The sequence below is a fragment of the Nansenia antarctica genome (assembly GCF_963989245.1).
Source record: "Nansenia antarctica genome assembly, chromosome: 6".
In the NCBI taxonomy this organism is placed as follows: Eukaryota; Metazoa; Chordata; class Actinopteri; order Argentiniformes; family Microstomatidae; genus Nansenia; species Nansenia antarctica.
In genome coordinates, this window is record NC_137676.1 from 6709782 (window position 1) to 6727438 (window position 17657).

Here is a 17657-nt window from a genome sequence, read left to right on the forward strand (position 1 = left end):
TCTACTGATCTTTGAAGCTCGGTGGGTGTTGGTTTACTCACATTCCAAGAACACTAGTGGTTAGCATGCCAGACAAGGGAAAGGCTTCAACACGAAAAAACACAACAACATCAATCTATGGACTCCCTCAGCGACAAACTAAAAAGGACTGACTGGCAGCTGTCTGGCAGTGTCATTAGTGCATGTCAGACTCAGTTTTGGCTTGTGTTCTTCCATTCAAAACATAAACAATTGCTACGGCCACACGGCAATCAAGCCCGACTCACTGTCCACTGAGTGGACACCGAACCCTTTACGACGACGAGCTAGGTTCTACTTATTACGTCGGGTTTCTAACGGATACAAGCTGTTAATGGTGACTTTAGTACAGTAGTAACGAACATGCCATACTGCCAGATGACTGCAGTACCTGTAGTACACCTATATTTGTGTTAAGAGTGATTTTGAGAGGAGCTCCTTATTTCAGAGGCCCCCCTTTGCGTTCTCTGGAAGTGACACTGTTAGGTCGTGCAACAACGCATTGATGAGAAGACCTCGAGCTTCGGAACCCCTTCCGTCCTTCCGCGGTTCCGTCCTGGGTTCTTCGTTCTTTCTTAAAAATGTGTCAAACGTCTGCGAGACAAAGAAGCTCCGGAAGCTTCAGTTACTTTTTCTCCCTTATTGACGTAGTAGCGAGTCTCCCTCTGGTGGTCGGAGGAGGGAAGGCCGTCACAGGTGGAACGCGGGGTTGTACTTCCTGACCTCCAGGAGGAGGCACTCCCGCTCGGAGAGGGCTCGGGAGAGGGCGGACTGGGCCTCAGACAGCTGCTCCTCCATGGACGGAGTCTGGAAGGAGAGAGAGTTGATGGTTCTGTTAACCTTTAACCTCTGGATGAAGCGTCTCTGATAAGGCCAGGTGAAAACGCCAGTGGTAAACGACGTGGTCGTGTATTAACAGCTACGGTTGTATTTGATCACCTGACGCCACATGATGACCCTCTTACCCTTAATTGACAATTGTAACGGCTGACAGCAGGAGCAGAACGCATTCTGAAGGAAACAGACACATCTTGTCTGTTCGAGTACAAGAGAAATGCCTCGAAAATGTCTTGGATGGCGCTTCATCATTCGGTAAGACAATGACCCCAAACATACTGCCATAGCAACTAGGGAATCTTTCAGGGCCAAAAAAATCGGAAAGTGTTCGAGAGACGAAGTCAATCTCCACATTCTCCAGATTTAAATCCAACTGAACATGCATTTCATTTTGCTGAGGAGGGGATCGAAGGCAAAAGACCTCAAAACAAAACAACAGCTGACGATGGCTACAATCCAGGCCTGGCCACAGTATCAGTGTGTCGGTCGCAGACTTCATTAACATTTAGGCATTTAGCAGACGCCTTTATCCAAATCGACTTTACAACAAATACATCTCACTAAGTAAGTGAATCATCTATCCACCAGTCATAGCAGGAAAAAGTAATCTTTGCTCAGGCCTGGAGCCATCGGCGGTCGTCGTGCTAGAAGAAGGACGATTTTTTTTGGTTTGTTTGTTTTGTTTATACACTGGGGAACCAGTACAGTACGTGGGGGTAAGTCGATGTCTCAGGAGGGACGGTTCAGGGAGTTAACAAGAGCATCAAAGAGAAGTACTACAACTCTCTCTGCAGCAACACATCCTTCTACTGTTACATTAACTGTTACAACAACTGTGTGGTTAATGATTAACAACACAGGGTCTGTAACCCAGGTCAGCTGACAGTTAAGACGGCTGACAGCTGTGTGGTCAGTTTACCTCCGTCTAACCATCCATTATTAACCAGAACAACCGTTCAACGCCTGGGCCACACTGGATACCTCTACCTCAGCAGCACGTGTGCGTCACTTCGGCACCCATGTTAACAGGTTAGAGCAGCCACACAGCCCATGTTAACGGGTTAGAGCAGCCACACAGCCCATGTTAACAGGTTAGAGCAGCCACACAGCCCATGTTAACGGGTTAGAGCAGCCACACAGCCCATGTTAACAGGTTAGAGCAGCCACACAGCCCATGTTAACAGGTTAGAGCAGCCACACAGCCCATGTTAACTGGTTAGAGCAGCCACACAGCCCATGTTAACAGGTTAGAGCAGCCACACAGCCCATGTTAACAGGTTAGAGCAGCCACACAGCCCATGTTAACAGGTTAGAGCAGCCACATGCTCAAGTGGATTGCGTGGCTGCTCTAACCTGTTAACATGGGCGCCAAAATGAAACACACGCGCTGCTGTCGTAGAGGTATCCGGTGTGGCCCAGGCGCAGGTCCCTGTGAGTTAACCCTATCAAATGAGCTGCTTGTATATCCGCTATGCCCGATACATCTTGGGCCAGTTTCACAGAAGACGCTTAGGCCTAATCCTAGACTAAAAAGCATCTTCAATGGAGATTCTACATTGAAAGTGTCATTTAGTCCAGGACTAGGCTCAACCCTTGACTGTGAAAGCGGCCCCTTAATGTTAAAAGCCCACAAAGAGCCATACGTACAATACGACCGTTGTAGGAAATGTGCTGTCGTGACTAAAGGCGTTAAGCTCGCTACGCCTTTCATTTGACGTGACGTGACCGTGTCCACACACAGACTACACGTCCTAATAGCTGAAGCGAATCACAGGGACAACAGCGGTGACATTGTTCATCAACCGTGGGCCAATCTTGATGAGAATGGGTGAGTCAGTGCATCCAGGCTCTGGGCCTCTCCTATCTGGACCTCTCTTACCCTTACCGTTGAATAGGCGTGTGTGTGTGTGTGTGTGTGTATGTGTGTGTGTGTGTGTGTGTGTGTGTGTGTGTGTGTGTGTGTGTGCTGAAGAGTGGCATGGGTGTTGACTCTAAACTCATCACTGTAAGCTCACTCTGTCTCTGTGTGTGTGTGTGTGTGTGTATGTGTGTGTGTGTGTGTGTGTGCTGTGTGTGTGTGTGTGTGTGCGTGTGTGTGTGCGTACGTGTGTGTGTGTGTGTGTGTGTGTGTGCGCTGAAGAGTGGCATGGGTGTTGACTCTAAACTCATCACTGTAAGCTCACTCTGTCTCTGTGTGTGTGTGTGTGTGTGTGTGTGTGTGTGTGTGTCTTTGCAGAAGACTATATCAGGTCCCAGCGGGTGTGACTGTGTGTGTTTGGTAATGGCAGCCCTGGATGCTGATGTATGGGCTTCTGTACCGTGTCTAAGCAAAGCCCTGGATGTGTGGCTCAGTTGGTAGAGCATGGTGCTCACAACGCTTAGGACCGTATATACGCTGGGACGCTGGGGACCGCTGGGACCGTATATACTGAAACATTTTATGCACAATGTAAGTCACTTTGGATAAAAGCGTCCGCTAAATGGCATATACATATATATACATATACAGTATATGAACATGACACACTGTCTCATACTGTACCTGGCTCTCCTGCAGTGGGACGGGGCAGGAGGGGTCAGGTGTCTCCAGGCAGGCCACCGTACCACCAGAGGCCTGGCCCACCTCCCCTCCACCTGCTGCAAGGCAAGGTTGTGGTAAAGACGACCCATCACAACAGTAGAAAATTACTCAAGTTCTTAAATAATAATTTTAGTACACAATATATTTCATAGGATTCCACTGTTATTCAAAGCTGAGAGAAAAATAATTGTATTATTGTGATAATCATGTTTCTTTCTCCCCCCCATATTTTTCTTTTTATTTGACAGATACAGTGAAGATTTAGACAGGAAGGATGGGTGAGAGAGAGAGGAGGGATGACATGCAGGATATGTCCCCGGCCGGAATCGAACCGAGGACCCTGCGGTTACATGGTCAGCGCTTAACCCGTTACGCCACCTAAGCGTCCCCCAACCGAGACTTGTATTGACCCTCCCTCCACTACTGACCTCTGAGCCTGAAGATGCCGTCGTCGGCCCGCTCCAGGAGCAGCTGATCCAGGACGAAGGTGGCGGGGACGGGCTGGGGGGCGCTGGGGTAGATCTTTGGCCCGTCGTCCTACAGATGGAGGGAGAGCACCGCTTAGTCAACACAGAAGACTGTACTGTACTGTACTGTAGGGCACTGTGCTGTCATCCCTGTCCCAGAGGAATGGGAAAAAACGACTAGCTCTGAGAACAAGTTATAGAGAAACAAAATGGTCAGCGCTTTACACGAAGGATATTCACAGCTTTTAAAAAGCTGGCGGCGTCTTTTGAAGTCAACCTTGACTAAATCTCCTGTAAAAGCCGGCCCTTCGCGTTCCAGAGTAACGGCTTGTCTTAGCTTGCGAGACAAAACGCTGTTCTCAGGATTCCCATGAGAAAGGCCTGTCACCTGTGTCCCTGAGAGATGGAATGGTAAACGGACTGACTCATATAGCATAGCGCCTTATTCCCAAAGCGCTTTTACAACGGCCTCTCGTTCACCCGTTCACACACACATTCACACACCGAATGGCAGCAAGCTACCATGCGAGGCGCCGCCGGCCCGCTCGTTGGAAGCAATTCTGGGGTTCAGTGTGACAGTGTCTTGCCCAGAGGACACCTCGACACGTCGATCGGCACGTCGAACGGCTCAAACCTCCTGAGTCCTCCGATAGAGTGACGCCACCTCCAGCTCACAGCTCACCTTCAGAGTGACGGTGACGTCGTGCAGGTGGACCCTCATGGTGGGGGCGTCGGCGCTGAGCTCGTCCTCCAGGAAGGGCCCCAGGGTGGCCAGGGTGGAGGCCAGCAGCTCCACCCTGCAGCCCCGCACGCCCAGCTCCAGGAAGCCCACCGACTCGGCCAGGGCGGAGTGCCTCCCGGCGGACGGGCCCATCTCCGCCCGCATGTGCACCATGGGCGCCCCCCTGCCGCTGCCCGGCTTCTGGCCCGGCGTGGAGGCACCTGGAGCTGGGGGAGGTGGAGGAGAGAGAGTAACAGCTGGGTAACTAACCAGTGAGTGGGGGACCGACCGCACTGATTGATATGTGGCGGTGGTCTTAAAAAAAAGTGTCACTGAGAATCGTTGAGTGGTGACGTTTGGATGAGAAAGTGTGGCTATTACATGAGTGATTCGAATTTGCCCTTAGCACACGCTTTTAATCCAAAGGGATTTACATTTTACAGATTACAGGGACATCCCCTCTGGTGTAACTGAGGGCTAAGTGCCTTACACAAGGGCACACTAGTGGTGGTGTTCCCAGGTGGGATTTGAACTCATGATCCTTCTGATCACCAGTCCAACTCACTATCCACTAGGGCTAGGCCACCACTACCCCCGTGGAGATGTGAAGACGAGTATGACAAAGATGCACTATGTATGGTGGGAGAGAGAAGAATCGGGTGGGTGGGGAATGTTCTCTGACAAAAGGAACAGTTGTGATCGGAGCTGGAGAGAGAGAGAAAGAAAGAGAGAGAATGAGAGAGAGATAGAGAGAGAGGGGGGGGCTGAGTCCCATGTCAGTGAGACTGATGCTAGGTGAGGTGTGGTGTGGTGTGGTGTGGTGTGGTGTGGTCAGGGTGCAGGTAGACCAGGTGAGGTGTGGTCAGGGTACAGGTAGACCAGGTGAGGTGTGGTCAGGGTACAGGTAGACCAGGTGAGGTGTGGTCAGGGTACAGGTAGACCAGGTGAGGTGTGGTCAGGGTGCAGGTAGACCAGGTGAGGTGTGGTCAGGGTGCAGGTAGACCAGGTGAGGTGTGGTCAGGGTGCAGGTAGACCAGGTGAGGTGTGGTCAGGGTACAGGTAGACCAGGTGAGGTGTGGTGTGGTCAGGGTACAGGTAGACCAGGTGAGGTGTGGTCAGGGTACAGGTAGACCAGGTGAGGTGTGGTCAGGGTACAGGTAGACCAGGTGAGGTGTGGTCAGGGTACAGGTAGACCAGGTGAGGTGTGGTCAGGGTACAGGTAGACCAGGTGAGGTGTGGTCAGGGTACAGGTAGACCAGGTGAGGTGTGGTGTGGTCAGGGTACAGGTAGACCAGGTGAGGTGTGGTGTGGTCAGGGTACAGGTAGACCAGGTGAGGTGTGGTGTGGTCAGGGTACAGGTAGACCAGGTGTGGTGTGGTCAGGGTACAGGTAGACCAGGTGAGGTGTGGTCAGGGTACAGGTAGACCAGGTGAGGTGTGGTCAGGGTACAGGTAGACCAGGTGAGGTGAGGTGTGGTCAGGGTGCAGGTAGACCAGGTGAGGTGTGGTCAGGGTACAGGTAGACCAGGTGTGGTGTGGTCAGGGTACAGGTAGACCAGGTGTGGTGTGGTGTGGTCAGGGTACAGGTAGACCAGGTGAGGTGTGGTCAGGGTACAGGTAGACCAGGTGAGGTGTGGTCAGGGTACAGGTAGACCAGGTGTGGTGTGGTCAGGGTACAGGTAGACCAGGTGAGGTGTGGTCAGGGTACAGGTAGACCAGGTGAGGTGTGGTGTGGTCAGGGTACAGGTAGACCAGGTGAGGTGAGGTGTGGTCAGGGTACAGGTAGACCAGGTGTGGTGAGGTGTGGTCAGGGTACAGGTAGACCAGGTGAGGTGTGGTCAGGGTACAGGTAGACCAGGTGTGGTGTGGTCAGGGTACAGGTAGACCAGGTGAGGTGTGGTCAGGGTACAGGTAGACCAGGTGTGGTGTGGTCAGGGTACAGGTAGACCAGGTGAGGTGTGGTCAGGGTACAGGTAGACCAGGTGAGGTGTGGTCAGGGTGCAGGTAGACCAGGTGAGGTCAGGGTACAGGTAGACCAGGTGTGGTGTGGTCAGGGTACAGGTAGACCAGGTGAGGTGTGGTCAGGGTACAGGTAGACCAGGTGAGGTGTGGTGTGGTCAGGGTGCAGGTAGACCAGGTGAGGTGTGGTCAGGGTACAGGTAGACCAGGTGAGGTGTGGTGAGGTCAGGGTACAGGTAGACCAGGTGAGGTGTGGTGTGGTCAGGGTACAGGTAGACCAGGTGAGGTGTGGTCAGGGTACAGGTAGACCAGGTGTGGTGTGGTCAGGGTACAGGTAGACCAGGTGAGGTGTGGTCAGGGTACAGGTAGACCAGGTGAGGTGTGGTCAGGGTACAGGTAGACCAGGTGAGGTGTGGTGAGGTCAGGGTACAGGTAGACCAGGTGAGGTGTGGTCAGGGTACAGGTAGACCAGGTGAGGTGTGGTCAGGGTACAGGTAGACCAGGTGAGGTGTGGTCAGGGTACAGGTAGACCAGGTGTGGTGAGGTGTGGTCAGGGTACAGGTAGACCAGGTGAGGTGCGGTCAGGGTACAGGTAGACCAGGTGTGGTGAGGTGTGGTCAGGGTGCAGGTAGACCAGGTGAGGTGTGGTCAGGGTACAGGTAGACCAGGTGAGGTGTGGTCAGGGTACAGGTAGACCAGGTGAGGTGTGGTGTGGTCAGGGTACAGGTAGACCAGGTGAGGTGAGGTGAGGTGTGGTCAGGGTACAGGTAGATCAGGTTACCTGCTATCAGACCACTCAGCAGGTCGGAGATCGCCACGTTGCCAAGCTGTCGGGGGCTCAGTTCCTGGGCCTCTAGCGCCACCACCTGGTTCTCTCCCTTCATGTCCAGCACACAGGACAGCCCAGAGAGGGCCAGCAGCAGCACAGAGGCCTGCACAGCACCGTGACAACAGCACAGTTAATCAGTTACACTCTACTACGCCCTCAGCAGCTCCCTACATCCACTATCTGAAGCCCCAATACAGGGGTTCATACTGTCAGTCAATGTTTGATCTAGATGGATGGATCGATAGATCGATAGATAGATAGATAGATAGATAGATAGATAGACAGATACTTTATGATACATGAGGGGAAATTCAGGTGTTACAGCAGCTCAGACCACAAAAACAACGACAAAATAAAGAATCCAAGAGTAATTAAAACAGTAAGAAAAAGAAAAAGAAGTGTAGTGTCCGTGGTTATTTGGTTTAAACTTCGCTAAAGGTTTCAACAAACAGTATGAAAACGACAATAAACTGCTATAAATAACTGAAAGAAGATGGAGCCTGCTGTAACAGGCTGATAGTTCTATCGGCGCTTGATTATAAAGCTTTGTGAGCTAACATCTAACATTGACATGATACCATCTCACAATGCCTTTACTGGACGGTTGCTGCAGTGTGTGAGGGTGGGTGAGCGGGTCTGGAGCCTACCGTGTCCTGGCTGATGTCCTCTGTGCTCTGGGACAGGGAGCTGCTCAGGTCAGCTGACGAGCCTCCCTCCACACCCCGGCCGGCCATGTGGAGCGGGGTGCCGTTGGGCCGCATGGACTCCACACCTGACTCTGAACACACACACACACACACACACACACACACACACCAACAGTGGGACTCTGACTCATGGACCACACACCTGACTCTGAACACACACACACACACACACACACCAACAGTGGGACTCTGACTCATGGATCACACACCTGACTCTGAACACACACACAGACACAATGGGACTTTGACTCACAGACTCCACACCTGACACACACACACACACACACACACACACACACACACACACACACACACACACACACACACACACCAGGAGTGGGACTCTGACTCCACACCTGACTGACACCACAACAGGGAGGAGCCTAGATCTTCATTTCAGGAAGAAGCGTTGTGTTCCTAACACCTGACAAAAGGCTTCAACACCTGTAACCTTGACTCTTACAAGCGTGGTGTAGCGGTGAATAAAGGCAAGTGTTGGTAAATGCAAACGCCATAGTGTAGCTTTAAATGGAGGGTACACAATACGCACGGGAAGTATGTAAACAGTGTTTATATGCGTTCGTAACCCCTTTCCCTCCGTGATTCTTACAATATAATCATATCGGATCAAATGTGCAGAGCAGCGAATCCCAACGGGCCGCGAGGGTACTGCAAGTGGGCCGCCAAATCATGGGCAAAAAAAATAAATTATTGACGTTTTTTGTTGTTTTTGTTACAAAAACGTTTTAATTTTAAAAAGATAAAAAATCTTGGATTGAACAGCCTTGATCGTATTGTGTGTGGTGTGCGCCGCTGCATAGACATATTTCTAGCCGCCTCCAGCTCTGACGGTCGTATTTTCTACAAGCCTTGCACTCGGTGGATTTCTGTCATTTCTAACTGCAATTGCGGCATTGCGCCGACGTAGTGGTGAGGGCGCTGTTTCGCAAATAAGTTAGCTTTCGTGTTTGCTAGCGAAATAGCTGATAGTCGATGTTGACTGCTCAAGGAGAATACATATTTGAAAGTACAGAATGCCTGAGAGCCTTATATTGCATTATATTACATTACATTTTGAATGGTCATCTGGTGCCTGAGTATTGTGTTTTCCTTTACATAAATAATGACATTTCCACCATAAATTGATGCAGAAAGGGCACAAATTGCATCTAAATTCACCAAAATGCAAGAAATGAAGTGTTTGATGCTCGTTTAAGGACCCCCAGACAGCCCTGCTTCGGTCCCCCCGTGTATGATGAGGGTCCTCCCTCATGTATCAGACTGTAAAACTGATTATATTTCATTGACATATCACTATAGGTATAAATTCCATCCAAATTCAACTGTTTAGACTTTGTTTGCATCCACCAGTGCTCTCCTGCGCGCAATTGCTTTGCGCAACCGCCTCCATTTCACACCGTTCCATATTATTTTATGTTAGAGACCGACCCAGGCCCCCCATTACAGAAAGGAAAAATTATGTGGCCCTCACAGAAAAAAGTTTGGGGACCCCTGGTCTAAAACCTCTAATTCCACCCCAAAAAACCGAGCCCATCTGGCAACCCTGGTCAGGAGTCGGGAGTTGCCCACACACATAAGGATGTTTGGTCGTAAATATTGAACACATACAACATTTACGATCTTGGTATTTGATCACCTGCTATATAAAACATCGCCGCTCGGCTTTAATGGTTTAACCGCAATTTATTTTTTTGCCACGCTCCCTCTAGTTTTTGGTAAAATTACGTCGTTGTTTTGAGCGCTCGTGTGCGTTTCATGCGCGTGCACGCGAAAAAAAAATCGCGCTGCTGAGTGGGCCGCGAATACTGAAGAGATCTGTAAAGTGGCCCGTGAGTCCTAAAAGGTTGGGAACCGCTGGTCCAGTGTGTAATATTTGTGATATGTTATATGTGTATATGTTTGTGAATATGTGAATATGTTTTCTGTTTTTGCACCTTCAGAAGAACCACTACAATTTCATCGTATAGGCAACTGTATAAGGACAATAAAGTCTATTTTATATATATCACTGAATTGTATGGCCATTCTGTCCTGTTTGTGATGTCACACACTCACCTAAGAACATCCAACTCTGTCACGGAAACCATCACCAACGTTCTAGAACCCAGAACACTGAAGACCAGTCACACCTGTGAGAGTTCACAGACAACTGTGCCTATCTTACGTATAGCATAGCTGAGAGAACAAGAACACAACTAGTAATACTTTTGATGTTTCCTTCACTACAATGTCTTCTATCAATAGTAACCGGCGGGTCGATGGCCTCGGTAAGTCTTCTATTCTCTTCTAATTTTCATAGTTACAGATAACAAACATCTATCAGCAGGGAAATAATGAATGTTTGAGTCTGTTACAAGTACTTTTATAATAATAATAATAATAATAATAATAATAATAATTACATGAGAATGCAGCCTCACCAAATCTCTTCTTTTGTACAGAATCTCAATTTGAATTTCAGTTTATTTAAGAAAGGACAATGCATACCAATTAACTTTACCAATTAATTAATTAAGTGTAAATGAATGAATGGTCTTTATTGTCATTGCTACAGTACAGGTACCAAACAACGACATTTAGGAGGGGTGGCTCCCCTGGTGTTAGGAAAAAAGAAAAAAAAAACGTTTAAAAAAAAACACTTTAAAAAAAAACACTTTTAAAAAAAAACACAAGAAGGGAAGGAGCTGGTTTACATAAATAAAGGCTATGTACTCTATCCACTATACTATACTGTACAGATAGACGACTAGGGTTGTCATATTGCAATTGCCAGATTTAGCCAGGAGGCTCGTTTTCATCTGTGGTCCCTGGCCAAGATTGTAATGAATGTTTGAGTCTGTTTCAAGTAGGCCTACTTGTATGTACCAAGGAAGGTTAGATAGAAGAACTGTAAAATGTACTGTATGCCTAGTTAGGAAGTGCTGTTATATTATATTATATATATTAGCTACATTATATAACTATAATGTTGTCCTATTTTGTCCCAGCAGCCCGCAGACAAACACGACGACACAATCCTTTGGCGGTGCTTGGTGTACGGGGGGCTAGCGTCAGGATGTTGGCTGGACGTCCTCGAGGCATCACGACCCCTCTGATGCGGCTGAGGATGCTGCTGGGCTCAGCACGCCACGCCACCCTGGACAGCGACGGCGAGCACAGCGCTCCTGACGACGACGATGACTACGTCGATGACTACGTCTCTCCTGTCGCCGTCAGCACCAGAGGTGACGAAGAGGAGGAGGAGGAGTACAGCTGCTCCTCCTGTGCGTCCGATGACGACTCGGACTCTGACGATGACTCTGACGATGACTCTGACGATGACTCGGCACGCCACGCCGGCTCCTGGGCCCCCCCACGCCCTCCCTCTCCCTACGTCCCCTCCTCCTCTGAAGACGAGGACTCGTCTGAAGACGAGGACGACGACGACGATGACTCCGAGGAAGAGGAAGGGAAGGGCGATGCCCCTGGACGCCCTGGTGGCGCCCGTCCTCGGGCCCCTCCTCCACGCCCTCCCTCTCCCTACCCTCGCTACGTCCTCTCCTCCTCTGAAGACGAGGACTGGTCTGAAGACGAGGACGACCCTGATGGAAGCATACGGGCCAGACTGTTGGGCCTGTGTCGCCCTTCTGCTTGTGGTCCCGCTGGTCTCCCTACTGGACACTCTGCTGGTGTCTCTATTGGACACTCTGCTGGTCTCTCTACAGGACACTCTGCTGGTCTCCCTTCCGGACACTCTGCTGGTCTCCCTCCTGGACACTCTGCTGGTCTCTCTACTGGTAGGTCTGCTGTCCTCTCCATGCTTTTAAACGAGGCCTTAAAACCCACCTTTTTAATAGAGCCTTTTTTTTGCCTTTTAATTGAAAATGTGTATTGCTTTATCTTCCTGTGTTTAATTGTAGCACTCTGAGATTTCCTATGTAAAGTGCTTTTATAAATAAAATGTATTATTATTATTATTAGAGGGAGGAGACGCCATGAGGCCCCAGACGACTCCCCTCCCACACGTGTCGGCCCCTGTGAGGGTGGCCAGGGCCCCTATGACGGCGGCACCCAGGCCCAGCGGTAGAGGTAAGAGGACCAGGGACGACGCCGGCAGCTGTTCCTCAGACTCAGACTCAGAGGAGACCTCAGCCAAGAGACAGAGGAGATAAGAGCGCTATAAGGAGCGCGATTCACACGAGATGTACATCTAACGTTAGGCTGATGTGTGCATGATAGACGCGCATGACATATTTCCATGTTTTATTTACAGCTATGGCATGTATTAAACCAAAACAACCCGCAATCCTATCCGAGCAGTTGTTATTATGTAATATTGTTGATGGGTTATATAATTTAATGTTATTTCAATGCATTATAGACCTTTTCTTTACAACAAGCATGACCAAAAAAAAATCGCTTTTATGTCGGTGCTGTGTCTAACGTTACAGTAACGCAACGCTGCATGACAGTCGAGCATTTCAGAGATGTACAATCATAAATCAATTATTACCTGTGGCGTTTGACAGCGGATGATGGTACACATATGTAAAGTTATCTATCAAACGTTCGTCTGACTTGTACATGATGCGCCTTTTGACCTATTTACATGTAGCAATCTAATCCGAGCAGTTGTTATTAGGTAATATTATTAATGGGTTGTATCATTCATTTAAATGCATTATAGACCTTTTCTTTATAACAAGCACAAACAACAACAACAAAACGTTATTATGCCGATGTGCTGTGTGTCTAACGTTACCAGCTGATTTGTGCATGACAGCCGCGCATTGACATATTTCTATGTCTGATGTCTAATGTCTAATGTCTGATGTACTAATGTCATTTCAATGCATTATAGACCTTTTCTTTACACGCTTCGCACACTAGGTGGGCCGCGAATACTGTAGAGATTTGTAAAGTGGGCCGTGAGTCCAAAAAGGTTGGGAACCGCTGGTGTAGAGAACACATCCGGCTTTCTCTTGATATAACACGTGGTGTGTACGGGAGGTATGGTGGGGTTGGTGTGTAAGCTGTGTAGTGGTGCGGTACCTGCGTCCATGAGGATGACAAAGTTCTCGCTGGTGTCGCTGTCCACCGAGAGGTGGTCATCAGGCAGGCTGCCGTCCATGATGGCGCTGTCAAAGGAATGCTGGGAAGGAGAGTTCTTCATGGACTGCATCCGCAGGCTGGCTGCCAGGGAGGGGGAGGACTCCTCAGAGCGCAGGGCCGGCTCCCTACACAGACAGACAGACAGACAGACAGGACACACGGGTGGGAGGACAGGTTGTGAGTTCAAATCCCACCTGGGAACACCACCGCTTTGTTTTTGTTTGCTATGCACCGTGGATGAGAGGGAAACGCAATTTCAGCCCTCTGTATGTCTGTACATATATTGGATTGACAATAAAGCTGACTTTGACACTAGTGTGCCCTTGAGTGAGGCTCTTAGCCCTCACTCTAATTGTAAATCGCGTTTGGATTAAAAGCGTCTGAGTTAAATGGCAAATTCTAAAATTACAATTCTCGAAAAAACAGCCTTTATTTTCATATTTCTCATCAGTGAAACCACAGACCCCCCCCCCCCCCCCCCCCCATCCAGAACAAACACATTCTGGTGCTTCGAGAGTGACTGGATGGAACATTAGGAAAACATATGGTGTCGAATGCTAAACAGCCCAGCAGGAGAGCAGGGGCCAGGGGGGGGAACTCACTTTGGAGTAAACAGCTTGCTCATTCCCGACCCGCGGCTCATGAAGCTGAAGGCGTCTTTGGTGATGGAGAACGCCCCGCTGAGGGCGTCTTTGGTGGCGTCCTTGGTCACGCTGAGGGCGCTCGACAGCTCCCCTTCCAGGCTGAAGGTGGAAGGGTCTCGGGACAGAAGGGCGACGGGCCCCGGGGAGAGGGGCGGGGAGAGGACGTCGTCCCCCTGGTTTCCCTCCTCCCCCCCCTCCCCCAGGGCCTCCACGGCCTCGCACGCCTCCTCCACCGCCCCGTCCGCCTCCTGCTCGCAGACGTCGGGGACGGAGGAGGAGGTGGCCGTTCCCGTGCCGTTCCCTAACCCGCTGTCCTCCAGCGGCCCTGGGAGGGCGGGGTCCCCGGGGTCCCCCTCGGTGGCCTGGTGGGTGGGGGACGTATCCGAGTCGCTCAGGCTGCCGGAGGCGCTGTCCGTCTCCGGGGTGCGGGCCTCCTCCTCGGGCTCGTTGGCCACCGGGGGCAGCAGGAGCCCCAGCTCCACCTGGGCCACCAGCAGGGCCAGGCACAGAGTGGGCGGGTCCGGCCGCCGCTGGCCCCCCCCCGCCCGGGCCTCCGTGGCTCCCCGCGTGTCCCGGCCCAGCTCGGCCCCCAGCCGGGCCAGCGTGTCCTTCATGCGCAGCAGCGCCACCAGCTGGTAGTGGTTGAGCCACACCTTGACCGGCGTGATGGCCTGGGTCAGGAAGTGGAAGGAGGCCTGCGGGGGGGGAGGAGCCGCCGCCTCCTCCTCCTCTGGGCTGGAGGGCGGTGGAGGGAGGTGGCGCCCCTGGTGGTGGGGGTGTCTGGGACTGGTGGTGGTGGTGGTGGCAGCGGTGGGATCCGCCGGAGACTGTTCAGACGGGGGGGAGGAGGAGGAAGAGAGAGAACCGCCGTGACCCTTGAGCGCGGCGGCCGGGCAGCACATCCACACGGACACGGCGAAAGGCTCCACGAAGGGGAGGCTCCGGCCCGGGGGGCCCCGGCGGGCGCCCTCGAGGGCCAGGGCCAGGCGGGACAGAGACAGGGCCCAGACGTCCTGAGCCCGGAGCGGTCGCCTCTCGGACGACACGGGGAGGGGCGGGTCCTCCGCCTCCAGGGCGTGGCGGAGGAAGGCGGAGGGCAGGGCGTGGAAGGAGCTCTGGTCCCTGGGGAAGGGGAGGCCGGGCGGGGGGGCCTGGAAGAAGGGGCGGGAGGAGAAGCTGCCGTGGGTGGTGCGGAGGTCCGCCCGGGTGCCGTGGGGGGAGTGGCGGGTGTTGCTGAGCGCCGTCTGGGGCACGCTGACGCTCAGGGCCTGGGGCCGGTCGGGGTGGTCCCCGATGGAAGACTCCAGGGGGATGATCAGCTGCAGACAGAAGAGAGAGGAGGGAAGGAGAGAGAATGAGAGAGAGGGAGATGGAGAGGGAGAGAGAGAGAGAGAGAGAGAGAGAGAGGGAGGGAGAGGGAGAGAGAGAGAGAGAGAGAGAGAGAGAGAGAGGGAGAGGGAGAGAGAATGAGAGAGAGGGAGAGGGAGAGAGAGAGAGAGAGAGGGAGAGAGAGAGGGAGAGAGAGAGAGAGAGGGAGAGGGAGAGGGAGAGGGAGAGGGAGAGGGAGAGGGAGAGCGAGAGGGAGAGGGAGAGAGAGAGAGAGAGAGATTAATCTCAAATCCAGACAAAACCAGTGTCAGCAAAGGAAGGCCAAGACAACATCGGCATGAGGATCATCCAAAAACAAAATGTGTCCCTTTTTCCTCTCAGATGAGCAGATAGATAGCATGCAACAGATGCATTAACCAACAGTGTTACCCAATAGTGCTAACTCATCACTAAACAGAGCGTTTGTTTGTTTCTTAACAGTCCTGAGGGGGTTAGAATCTGGCGTGCTGCGCAGGTTTTTAAGCAGCCATCCATATTTAATGAGAACACTTAAGGCGACACTTCCAGTAAACTGTGTAGAACGTAAATATCCTAATCTCCATGGCCCAAAGGGACAGTGTACAGTATATAATACAGTATATATAGCCTTTATCCAAAGCGCTTCACAATGGCCTCTCATTCACCCCTCCACACACACATTCCCACACCGATGGCGTGCAAACTCATTTGGGAGCAATGGACATATCACTAAGCCACGCCCCCTTTGAAAACTCAGACAAACAAACAACGCTTCACTGACGGTGACTGACTGACCGACCGTGACTGAATGACATTCAATGACTTACAATGGCGGGAGTTGGCAAATTTCTGATTTCTGATTTACCACAGCAAGTAATAGACATGTTTTTTTAAAGATGACAAGATAGTCTAGAAGCTTTTCACCATCAGATATTAGCGAGTTGTTTGTCTGAGTTTTCTGCCTGTAGTGACTTTTGCTGTGATATGATTGGACAATTTCTATTTTGGTGGCGTGGCTTAGCGATAGGTCCGTTTGGGGTTCAGAGTCTTGCCCGGGGACACCTCGACACGTGGACAGGAGGGATCGAACCAACCGACCGCTGACCTTGCGGTCATTAGAGGTCTATCCTGTAGGGTGGCCTCACCTTGAGCTGGGAGGCGTCCATGCGTACGTCCACGTGCTCCTCGGCCTTGCTGCTGTCCTGGAGGTGGTAGAAGGCCTTCACCTGGTCCAGGGTGCACAGCAGGCCTCGGGCGAACAGGTTGACCCACAGCAGACTGGCTGGGTCCAGGCACAGCTGCAGGCCGTTCAGCTGGCCGTACAGGTTAGAGGTAGGCACTGGGAGGGGTGGGGGAGGGAGGGAGGGGGGGAGGGAGGGAGGGAAGGAGGGAGGGAGGGAGGGAGGGAGGGAAGGAGGGAAGGAGGGAAGGAGGGAGGGAGGGAGAGAGGGAAGTCATGGAGAGAGGGGAATAGTTCTTCAATGATGTGAGATGAGATGACACTTTAATAGCTAGTTTCTTTGCGGTTGTCTCATCATCATCATCACCACAAGAAATCTCCCTGAAGCGAACAACAACATCATTAACTTTGGAAGAAAAAAAAAGATCAAGGAATACTAGTCCGCAAGAGAAATGCAGTACATTCCACTTGTGTTTTGCTCATCCAGTACATACACATACCAGGTAAACCAGGGTTGTCAGGGAAGTAGTACTCTGTGAACTGCAGGTGGATGGCAGGTACGTTGTCGGCCATATGCAGGGCCTTGCGGTTACAGGACACCAGGGACTGTGTCTTCTTACTGTGACGCCCCCCTGTGGACACCTAAGACACCGACGGAGGGGATGATGACAATAATAACACACTGAACTCGTTGTCATGTTCATGAAACCAGTTTGAGACAACGAAGTGTGCCAAGAAAACATTCCCCATCATTACACTACCTCCAGCAGCTTGGACTGTTGACAGGTGTACAGGTGTAAAGTGTTCTCTGGGTGGATATTTTCTTGTGTTCTGTTTTCAGTGTGTTGTTTTGTAATAATATTTGTATTGTAAACAGACCTGCAGGCTTAGTTATCCCTGGATAAAGAAAGGTTAAATGAAAGAATCTCCATGTAATCACAGTTATTGGGGTAATTATATTTGAAAATAATTGTTATCACACCTACGACTATGTCCTACACTGAGCATCCTAGTGAGGTAACAACAGCTTGTTTTTACTCTGGACGTCAGAGTTCGAGGAGCAGTAACGACTTAATGCGCTACCGACGGCCTCCCATCACATGAGACACAACAACATTTCATGTTTTCGTTTTCGTGCTTTTTCAAAGCAAAAGGGGAACTCTGCCAGCTGCCAACTTCAAAAACTAAATAAACCCCGACGCCATGCTGCTATTTGGTGAAAGGTGTAACATTTACATAACAGATAACGACTCCTA

General features: G+C 51.1%; 1 protein-coding gene across 1 annotated transcript in view; it reads right to left on the reverse strand.

Annotated features, from left to right (window-relative positions):
- Positions 1–708: 708 nt before the first annotated feature.
- bltp3a (bridge-like lipid transfer protein family member 3A) overlaps positions 709–17657 on the reverse strand; it is a gene marked incomplete at both ends in the record, with an annotated part of 41124 nt that continues 24175 nt past the window's right edge. Inside the window, 10 exons of the mRNA XM_080533549.1 lie at positions 709–825; positions 3398–3492; positions 3865–3973; positions 4586–4845; positions 7364–7514; positions 8059–8189; positions 13171–13355; positions 13833–15193; positions 16367–16560; positions 16902–17043. Coding sequence (XP_080389675.1) covers positions 709–825; positions 3398–3492; positions 3865–3973; positions 4586–4845; positions 7364–7514; positions 8059–8189; positions 13171–13355; positions 13833–15193; positions 16367–16560; positions 16902–17043 — 2745 coding nt within the window. The remainder of the gene's footprint in view (positions 826–3397; positions 3493–3864; positions 3974–4585; positions 4846–7363; positions 7515–8058; positions 8190–13170; positions 13356–13832; positions 15194–16366; positions 16561–16901; positions 17044–17657) is intronic.